The sequence below is a fragment of the Cygnus atratus genome, chromosome 30, assembly GCF_013377495.2.
Source record: "Cygnus atratus isolate AKBS03 ecotype Queensland, Australia chromosome 30, CAtr_DNAZoo_HiC_assembly, whole genome shotgun sequence".
Lineage (NCBI taxonomy): Eukaryota > Metazoa > Chordata > Aves > Anseriformes > Anatidae > Cygnus > Cygnus atratus.
The window spans coordinates 417,631-427,189 of NC_066391.1; the positions used below are offsets into that span (position 1 = coordinate 417,631).

At 69.6% G+C, this 9,559-nt stretch overlaps 3 protein-coding genes across 4 annotated transcripts; 2 read left to right on the plus strand and 1 right to left on the minus strand.

Annotated features, from left to right (window-relative positions):
* Positions 1-612: 612 nt before the first annotated feature.
* On the plus strand, positions 613-6,178 carry PPAN (peter pan homolog). 2 transcript variants are annotated; one of them, XM_035571709.2, is made up of 12 exons: positions 613-714; positions 1,646-1,816; positions 1,928-2,029; positions 2,292-2,342; positions 2,423-2,593; positions 2,671-2,747; positions 2,853-2,960; positions 3,040-3,163; positions 3,273-3,351; positions 3,452-3,581; positions 3,656-3,813; positions 4,032-6,178. In XM_035571709.2, the coding sequence occupies exons 1-12, from the start codon at positions 697-699 to the stop codon at positions 4,511-4,513; spliced, it is 1,671 nt and encodes a 556-aa protein (XP_035427602.1). In that variant the 5' UTR covers positions 613-696; the 3' UTR covers positions 4,514-6,178. The 2 variants fall into 2 exon arrangements, with proteins under 2 accessions (XP_035427602.1, XP_035427601.1); XM_035571708.2 differs by having other exon boundaries at positions 2,853-3,163; positions 4,032-4,533.
* P2RY11 (purinergic receptor P2Y11) lies at positions 5,003-6,198 on the plus strand. The gene is made up of 2 exons (XM_035571698.1): positions 5,003-5,887; positions 6,160-6,198. Exons 1-2 carry the CDS (start codon positions 5,003-5,005, stop codon positions 6,196-6,198), a joined length of 924 nt encoding a protein of 307 aa, XP_035427591.1.
* Positions 6,185-9,461, minus strand: EIF3G (eukaryotic translation initiation factor 3 subunit G). Its single transcript, XM_035571710.2, has 11 exons — positions 9,347-9,461; positions 9,064-9,113; positions 8,517-8,609; positions 8,339-8,427; positions 8,124-8,183; positions 7,831-7,935; positions 7,538-7,727; positions 7,330-7,437; positions 7,086-7,222; positions 6,393-6,499; positions 6,185-6,258 (listed from the first exon to the last, which is right to left on the minus strand). The coding sequence occupies exons 1-11, from the start codon at positions 9,364-9,366 to the stop codon at positions 6,243-6,245; spliced, it is 975 nt and encodes a 324-aa protein (XP_035427603.1). The 5' UTR covers positions 9,367-9,461; the 3' UTR covers positions 6,185-6,242.
* Between the last annotated feature and the right edge of the window lie 98 nt (positions 9,462-9,559).

Genomic DNA, 9,559 nt, shown 5'->3' on the forward strand with positions numbered 1-9,559 from the left:
TGAGGATGTTCAGGAGCCTTGGGAGGGGGGGGTTCTGGGGGTGTTGGGGAGCCCTGGGGGGACTCTGGGGGTTTTGGGGTGTTTGGAGTAGTGTCAGGGGGAGGTCTGGGGGGGTGGTTGTGAGGGTTTTGAGGAGCCCTGAGGGGGACTTTGTGGGTTTGGGGAGCCCTGAGGGGGGGTCTGAGGATGTTGGGGGGCCCTGGGGGCGGGCTCTGGGAGTGTTGGGGAGCCCTGGGGGTGCTTCGGGGGGCTCTGAGGAGAGGGTTCTGAGGATGTTGGGGGCTCTGGGGGTATTGCGGAGCCCTGGGGGGGCTCTGAGGACGTTGTGGAGCCCCGAGGGGTTTCGGGGCCGCGGGGGGGGGGACTCCATTAAAGCTGTGACTTCGCCCCCCTCTGCACTGAGCTTCACACCGGCAGCGACACGGGGGGCTCGGGGCCGGGCCGGGGGTGGCGGCGGGGCCGGACGGGGCCGGCTGAGGCCCCCCCCGGTGCCCCCGGACCTCGGAGGCCTCCGGGGGGGGGCTTGGGGGGGTTCTGGGGGGGGCCGCGTAACCATGGCAACAGCGGGCGGAACGCGAGGCGCCGGCGCGGGGGCGCGTCGGACGGCGGACCGGCCGGAAGTGACGCAACGGGGGAGCGCTGCGGGGTGGGCACCGGAAGTGGCGGCGGCCGCATGGTGGCGGCGGCGGCGGGGAGATGGGGCGGCCCAGCAAGGTCCGGGGGGGGGACGGGACCGGGACCGGGCTTCGGGGAGTCACTGGGCCTGGGGGACCGGGGATGGGGCCGGACAACCGGAGCCGGGACCGGGACCAGGCCTCGGGGAGTCGCTGGGACCGAGGAACCGGGGGGGGTCGGGGCTGGGCCTCGGGGAACCGGGGAAGGGGCCGGGAACGGGCCTCGGGGAGCGGGGAGGGGCTGGGACCAGGATCGGGGAAGGGATCGGGCCTCGGGGAACCGGGGAAGGAACCGGGAGCCGGCCCCGGGGACTGGGGAACCGGGGAAGGGGCCGGGAACGGGCCTTGGGGAGCCGGGAAAGGGACCGGGACCAGGGAGGGGACCGGGACCAGGGAGGGGGCCAGGACCCGGCTTCGGAGACCACAGAACCGGGGAAGGGGCTGGGAATGGGATGTGGGGACCGGGGAAGGGACCGGGACCGGCCTTCGGGCGCCGTGGAACCGGCGAAGGGACTGGGAGCAGGACCGGGGAAGGGACCGGGACCCAGCTTCAGGGACTGGGGAAGGGTTGGAATGGGCTGAAGGGGGGCGGGGAAAGGGCCAGGACCGGGTCTTGGGGGTCATGGGACAAGGGAAGGGACCGGGAACGGGCTTCAGGGACCGGGAACGGGCTGGGGAACGGGGAAGGGGCCAGAACGAGGGGACTGGGGCACGGAACCGGGGAAGGGGCTGGGACCTGGCCTCGGGGAACGGGCCAGGAATGGGCTTCATGAAAGGGGGAAAGGGCAGGACCGTGCCTCAGGGAACGGGGAACCCGGAGCTGGGCAGCCCCCGGAGCACAGCACCCCCTGAGCATCCCCGGAACCGGGGCTCCGTCCTTCCGGGGGGGGGCACAGCAGGGATTGGGGGTCCCGGGGAGGGCTGCGCCCCCGTTGCCGGGCCGTTCCCGGTCCTGACCGGTGCCTCCGCAGACCAAGAACCAGAAGAAGGAGCGGGCGGCGGCTCTGCAGCAGGCGCAGCAGGATTTCGGCACCGTCCCCCACTCCTTCGTCTTCCACCGCGGCCGCGTGGGCAAGAACGTGCGCCAGCTGATCCTGGACGTGCGCAGGGTGATGGAGCCTTACACCGCCCGGGCCCTCAAGGTGAGCGCACGGGGACGGGGGATCCTGCCCGGTTACCGGGCTCACCGGGAGCCTTTCGGGGCCCGGTTTGGTGCAGGAGATCTCAGGGGCTCGCCCCTACCCCCGCTGCAGGTCCGGAAGAAAAACTCGATGAAGGATTTCGTGGCCGTGGCCGGGCCGCTGGGGGTGACGCATTTTTTGGTCTTCAGCAAATCGAGCTCCAGCATCAACTTCGTGAGTGGCTGCGGGGTTTGGTTTTTTTTTTTGGGGGGGGGGGGAACACGGGTTCGGGGGGATGATTTTGGGGGGGGGGGGATTTCCTCCCTCCGCTGGCAGCTGCAGGTGATGACCAATTCCTGCTGAGTCTCTGCGCTGATTTCGTGCAAAGTAAACGCACTGATGCGGCTGCGGCGCTCGCTCCTGCGGGGGGGGGGGGCGGGGGTGAGAGGCGCCTCTCCCCCCCCCCCTCGCTCAGCGCTGCCGTTTTCCCCCTCAGAAGCTGTTCCGGCTGCCCGGGGGCCCGACGCTGACCTTCAAGGTGACGCAGGTGGGTGTCCGCACGCGCCGGTCCCGGCCCCGTTGGGACGAGGAGCAGCGTCTCACCGTTCCCCCCACCCCCCCCCGCAGTACTCGCTGATCAAGGACGTGGTCTCGTCCCTCAAGCGGCACCGCATGCACGAGCAGCAGTTCACCCAGCACCCGCTGCTGGTGCTCAGCAACTTCGGCCTCCAGCAGATCCACGTCAAGCTGATGGCCAGCATGTTCCAGAACATGTTTCCTTCCATCAACGTCCACAAGGTGAGGGGGTTCCGGCTCCGGGCAGCCCCCCGCGGGGGCTCGTTTCTGGTCCCAGCCCTTCCTCCTCTGCCCCCAAGGTCAACCTCAACAGCATCAAGAGGTGTTTGCTCGTCAGCTACGACGCCGAGACGCAGCTCCTGGATTTCCGACACTAGTAAGCGCGGCGCCGTGGGTCTGGAAATCCTTTTTTGCCCCCCTCCGGTGCCCCGCTGACCTCCTCCTCCTCCTCCTCCTCCTCCTCCTCCTCCTCGCCCCGCAGCAGCGTGAAGGTGGTGCCCGTGGGCGTGAGCAAGGGCCTGAAGAAGCTGCTGCAGGAGAAATTCCCCAACATGAGCCGCCTGGAGGACATCAGCGAGCTGCTGGTGAAGTGCGTGCGGGGCCAGAAGGGCTCGGAGGCGCCTTCCTCCCGGCCCCAACGCTCCTTTTTCCCCCCCCCTCCTGGGCAGAGACATAAACCTGTCGGAGAGCGAGGCCGAGCAGGACGGGACCCACAACATCCTGGAGCTGCCGCAAGCCTACGCCGGCCGGGGGAACATGAAGGCGCAGCAGAGCGCCGTGCGCCTCACCGAGGTGCGTGGGGAGGCGTCCGGCCTCCCGGCGGCGACGTGGAGGCCGCGATCGTCCCCGGCCGCGCGGGGAGCTCGGGGCTGAGCGGGTTTTCTGCTCCCGCCTGGCGTAGATCGGGCCCCGCATGACGCTGCAGCTCGTGAAGGTGGAGGAGGGCTTGGCGCAGGGCGACGTGCTCTTCCACAGCTTCAGTAAGTGCCGCCGGGCTTCTCCCTGCTGAGCCTCCGCTGCGGGGGGGTGGGGTGGGGGGGCCGAGGCCAGCGCCTCGAGGCTCCGTTTTCTCCCCGGCAGTTCACAAAACGGAGGCGGAGGTGCAGGAGATCCTGGCGCGGAAGGAGGCGAAGCTGCGGCTGAAGACGGAGCGGCGGCGGCAGCAGGAGGCGGCCGTGGAGCGCAAGCGGCAGCAGCGGGAGGCTCACCGGTGAGGCGGGAGGGAGGGCGGAGGCGAGGCCGGAGGCGAGGAGGCCGGGCAGGCACCGACACCCGCCCCGGCAGGGAGAAGAGCCTGGCGGGGATCCGGAGGAAAAGGCAGCGGGACGGCGACAGCGACGCCGAGGACCCCGGGGCGCCGGAGCAGCAGGATCCGGCCGGGCAGTCGGACGAGAGCGACGCCGAGTATTACCGGCAGGAGGTGGGCGAGGAGCCCGACGAAGGTGAGTCCGCGAGGGGCCGAGGCCGAGCCTCTCTCTCCTCCCTGCGTGGCTGATGAAGCGAAAACCCTGAGCTGGCCGTGATCTCGGTTCCAAGTAAACGCGCTGACACCTCCCTCGGCGCCAGCGCCGCGTGGCCAACCCCTCCGCCCCGCTGAATTTCCCCTTTTTGTGTGTTTTTTTTTTTTGTTTGTTTTGGTTTTTGGCATCCGCCTGCCCAGATCTCTTTCCCAACCGCACCAAGAAGCCGCGAGGCCCCTCGGGCTCCGCCGTGCCGCGGAAACGCCGGCGGCGCAGCCAGCAGGAGCAGCCCGGAGCCCCGAAACCTCGCCCGGCAGCACCGGGGAAGCCGCGGAAAAAGGGTCCGGTGCGGACGGACTCGAAGCCCCAGGGAGCAGCCGGGCGAAAAGCGGGACGAGGAAGCGAGCGGCCGGCCCGGGAGGGACGGGGCCACGGCCCCAAGAGGAGAGGGAAGCTGCTGACAAGGGGAAAAAACGATTTTCAGGCGGCCTGGGCACGCCAAGAAGGGGAAGCGCTGAGGCTGCAGCCGTCTGCCACGCGCCGAGACTGTGGGGGGAGAAGGAAGTTGGCACCGGGGAGGGGGGGAGGACCCCCACTCCTGCTCCTGGGCAATACACGCTTGGAACGACCACGTGGCGCCGTGTTGGCCGTGGGGGGAGGAAAAACTGTAGGGTCAGCTTAATTTAATTAACGTGGGGCGTGATTTAATCGGGCGGAGCTCCATTTGCCAGCTTGTGCCAGGGGGAAGGGGCCGGGGCCTTCACGACTGCGGTTTCGAGGTGGCTCGAGAAGGGGAAGCTCCCGTCCCTGCCCCGTTTCCTGCGCCTCGGTGCGCGGGGTGGGGTGCTGGGAGGAAGAGGAGCACGGAGGGCGCCGTCCCCAGCGCGAGGAAGAGCGCGGCTGCCACCTCGGAGGTGAGCCCGGGGAGCGGGCCGAGTTTCGGGGCTGCGGGGGGGGACGAGGCGCAGCCCCTCGACTCGATCCTCGGGGTGCTCAGCGGGACGAGGGGACGCATCCTGTCCAAGGAAGACACCCCCCCCCCCCCCCCCAAGGGGCTCGCCCAGCCTCCCCGCTCTGCCTCCAACCGCCCCACACCGAGGCAGCGACCCTAAAACCGTCGCCCCCCCCCCTCGCCCTCCTCCGGGAGGGGGACGCCGGCAGCCCCCGCGGGATGGCCAACGCCACCTCGGGCAGCCCCTGCTCCAACTTCAGCCGCTCGCAGGAGGTGCTGTGGCCGGTGCTGGCGGCCCAGTTCCCTCCGGCGCTGCTGGGCAACGCCTTCGCCGTCTTCCGCCTGGCCCGCGAGCGCCCGTGGCCGGTGCCCGTGGTTTATTCCTTCCACTTGGCCCTCAGCGGCGCGCTCTACTCGCTCTCGCTGCCCGCCTTGGCGGCGTATTACCGGCCCCCCAAACGCTGGAGCTACGGCGCAGCGCTCTGCAAGCTCGAGCGCTTCCTCTTCAACTGCAACCTCTACGGCGGCGCCTTCTTCGTCGCCTGCGTCGCCCTCAACCGCTACCTGGGCATCGTCTACCCGCTGCGGCTCCGCGGGCGGCTGAGCTCCCGGCACGCCCAGGCGCTGAGCGCGGCCGTCTGGGCGCTGGCCGCGGGGCTCTCGGCCCCCACCTTGTATTTTTCGGAGCTGCGGGAGGAGGACGGCGCGGCGGAGTGCTTGGGGAGCGCGTCGCGGGAGCGCCTGCCGCGCTTCCTCGCCTACAGCCTGCTGCTGGCGGCGCTGGGCTGCGCCCTGCCCTTCCTGCTCACCGCCTTCTGCTACGGCGCCGTGGCCCGCGTGGTTTTCCGCAACCCTCGCCTCGGCCCGCTGGAAAAACGCCGCGTCGGGCTGCTGGCGGGGGCCAGCGTGGCCCTCTACGCCTTCTCCTACCTGCCCTACCACGCCTTCCGCAACCTCAACCTGTGGCGCCGCTGCCGCCTGCGGCCGCCCCTGGAGGACTGCGGAGTCTCGCGCGCCGTCCACGCCGCCGCCCAGCTCGGCAAAATCCTCGTCAACTTCAACGTCTGCCTGCACCCGCTGCTCTACGCCGCGCTGGCCGACAGCGTGCGCTGCTCCTGCTCCTGCTGCTGCTCCTGCTCCTGCTGCTCCTGCTCCTGCTGCTGCCGCGAGGAGCGGGGCGAGCGCCTGGAGCTGCGGCCCAGGAGCGCGGCGGGAGCACGAAATGGCGGCGGCGGCGAGGCCCCGGAGCCCCAGGATCGAAATTCCCTGCCCGGAGAAGGCGGCGACGCGGGGGATTAAAGGTTAAATCGTTAAGCGCGGGCCTCGCGGCGTGGCTTTTGGGGCCAAACTGCCTTTTTTTTTCTCCTTTTTAAAAGCAAGGAAGAGAGGAAAGCGGCGGCGTAGTGCCGGAGTAGTTTTTATTTAGAGGTGCCCGCTGCGCGGAGGGGAGGCAGCGGCTTCAGTTGGTGGAGGGTCTGCGGAGGGAAAAAAAAAAAAAAAAAAAAAAAAAAGACGCGGTGAGGACGGGAGCAGCCAGACGCAAAGCCCCCGGCACCCCTGGGTGCTCCCCGGCACCCCTGGGTGCCCCCCAGCCCCCTCCCGTACTCACTTGGCCCATTCCACGTTGAGGATCAGGTGGTCGTAGCCGAAACCGGACACCCCGGCGATCGCACGGGCCGCGTCCTCCCGGCGGTGGAAGCTGATGAAGGCAAAACCCTGGGGGGGGGGGGGAGAAAAGTGAGGGAGGGGGTGAGGAGGAAGAGGGGGGGGCGCAGGGAGAAAGAGGGGGGGGGCGCAGGGAGAAAGGGGGGGGCGCAGGGAGAAGGGGGGGGGGCGCAGGGAGAAGGGGGGGGGGCGCAGGGAGAAAGGGGGGGGCGCAGGGAGAAAGGGGGGGGGGCGCAGGGAGAAAGGGGGGGGGGCGCAGGGAGAAAGGGGGGGGGCGCAGGGAGAAAGGGGGGGGGGCGCAGGGAGAGGGGGGGGCGCGCAGGGAGAGGGGGGGGCGCGGGGAGAAAGGGGGGGGGGCGCGGGGAGAAAGGGGGGGGGGGCGCGGGGAGAAAGGGGGGGGGCGCGGGGAGAAAGGGGGGGGGCGCGGGGAGAAAGGGGGGGGGCGCGCGGGGAGAAAGAGGGGGGGGGGCGCGGGGAGGAAGAGCCAGGGGGGGGCCGGGAGGAAGAGCAGGGGGTGAGGGAGGAAGAGCGGGGGGGCGCCGGGAGGAAGAGCTGGGGGTCACCGGGAGGAAGAGCTGGGGGGCGCCGGGAGGAAGAGCAGGGGTGTTGCCCCCCCCCGAATCCCTCCCGCCCCCACCTTGGACTGCCCCGTGGCCTTGTCCTTGGCCAGGTAGATCCTGGAGATGGAGCCGAAGGGGCGGAAGAGCTCCTGCAGGTCGGTCTCGCGCGTGTCCTCGGACAGGTTGGTGACGCGGATGGTGGCGTTGTCGTCGGCTGGGGACAGAGGGGAGGCTCGGTGAGGTGGGGGGGGGGACGGGACGGGACAGGAGGCTCAGGGGGGAGGGGGGAGGGGACGGGAGGCCGCAGAGGCCGAGCCTTACCCCTGCGGTTGGGCTGCATGGACTCCCCGCGGCGGCTGGCGCCGTCCCTCAGGCTGGGCGGCACGTACTTGCCCGTCTTGCTTTGCTGAGCCTGCACCGGCTCCGGCTCTGCGGGCAGGAAAAGGGACGGGCGCCCCGGTAAAACGGCGCCCGCCCCAAAATTCGGGCCGGGGAGAGCCCCCAACGGAAAGGTTTCGGGTTGCCGTACCTCCCGGCAGCTTCTCCTTCTCGCCCGTGGACAGCCCCAGCTGCTCGGCCAGCTCCTTCTGCATCGGGCCCAGCGTGTCCTTGTAGGGGCAGCGCGTGGTCCAGTGGTCGCCCTTGCAGATGCGGCACGAGACGATCTTCTGCCCCTTCAGCTTGTTCATCGGGTCCTCCTCCTCTTGGCAGTTGAGGTCCTGGGCACGAGGAGAGGGCTCGGCACCTTTTAGCCCCGCTCAGGGGCTCCCCGCGGGGTGTGTGCGTGTCCCCAAACCCCCCCCCCCCGCCCCAAGTCCTCACCTCCTTGCTCGTGATGAACGTCATGAAGACGTCGTCGCTCACGGTGGTGGTGGCCACGTTCGGCCCGGGGGCGTCGAACTCCGAGTTGCCGAATTTCTTCCAGTTCTGGGGGCAAAACGAGGCCGCTCGGGAAGCTTCCCCGAACTCACGCTCCCTTCCCAAGCCGCTCCGAACGCGGAGCGGGTGAAAAACAGCGTCCGCTGGAGCGCTGCATTCCATTTTTCCCCTCTCCGCGGAAGGAAATCCCTCCCGCTGGTCCCCTCACCGCAAAAAAAAAACAACAAAACTCTCACCTTCCGACGCGCCACCGCCTTGGAGGCCTTCCTGGTCTCGATGCGGAAGGTGCGGATGATCTGGAGAAGCGCGACAGAGACGGCTAACGCCCGCAAAAAGCCACGAGCGCGGCCGACGCCCTCCCAAACACCAAGCTGGAAGGAGCAGCCCCCTCGGAGCTGCTCTCCCGGGGGAGAGAGGCAGCAGGGAGAGGCTAAATCCATGCCCCGCTCACCTTCACCTTCCTCCCATCCTCCTCCTCGCGGTACTCCGTGATGGTCTTGATGTTCCCGTTGATGAGCTCCTTCGGGGAGGGAAGCGGGCCTGCGGGGCGGGGAGCAGTGACGGGGCTGCCCGGGGGGGGTTTAAGGGCAGGGGAAGAGCCCCCCCCGGAGCTTTTGGGCGGCTCTTACCTCCCTTCAGAAGCTCGGCTTCAGCGCTCAGGCTCCCCCCGAGCACCCCCGTCAGGGGGATGTCCTTCAGCAGCTCGCTGGTGATGCATTTGTCTGCGGGAAGAGAAGCGCAGAATCGTCGCCGCCAGGGTTCGGAGCGAGCACGGCAGAAGGGGAAAGCACCCCACTGCTTTTGTGGGGTCTGGTCGCTGGTTTTATGGGATCCTGGGAAGCAGGGCCTCTCCCAGCAGAGGTGAGAAGAGCCCCGCTCTCTCTGCCGGGCACAAAAGAAGCCAAAAAAGCTTTAAAATTGCACCCGCCGGGCTTCCTCCGCCCCTAAAATGGGCGACATATGGGTGGTGAGAGGAGCGCTGCTCCCTGTCACGGGTCTGGCACAGCCTGCTCGCTCTCTCTGCCCTCGAAGTCGAGGTTTTGAGCCCCGAGCCAAGGCCCTGCGGGGGATTTGAGGCCCGGCAGCTCTTTTTCTTGAAAAAAAAAAAAAAAAAAAAGCAGGGGGGGGGCGGCGGGGGGAGGGCAGGCGAGCCGCCCCCCCGCCCCGATCACTCACCGTCTTCTCCTCCCTCCTCTTCCACCTGGTCCGCCCAGCTGGGCTTCGAGCTGCGGACACAGCACAGCGTCAGGCCCCGGCCCCGCTCCGCGCCCCCCCCCCCCGCCATTTTGAGGCCCCCAAACCCCCCCCCCCCCCAGGCCCCGACTCCCCGCCGGTTCCCTCCAATTCCCCCCCCCGGGCCCCGATTCCCTCCCCCGGGCCCCGATTCCGCCTCCCGATCCCCGATCCCCCCCCCCCGAGGCCCCCTCCCGCCGCCCCGGCCCCGGCCCCGCTCCCTCACTCGTAGTCGCCCGTCGGCATCGCCCCGCCGCCTCCCTCACGCGTCCCCACCGGAAGGGAAGCGCTTCACTTCCGGCCAGCCCGGCTTCACTTCCGGCGCCGGGGGCCGGCCGCGCGGTGCACGCCGGGAAAGCGGTTGCTAAGCAACGTCCCGCGCAGGGTGGGGGGGGGGCCGAGGCCTACTGCGCCCCCCGAAGCCTGAGAAAGGCGGGGG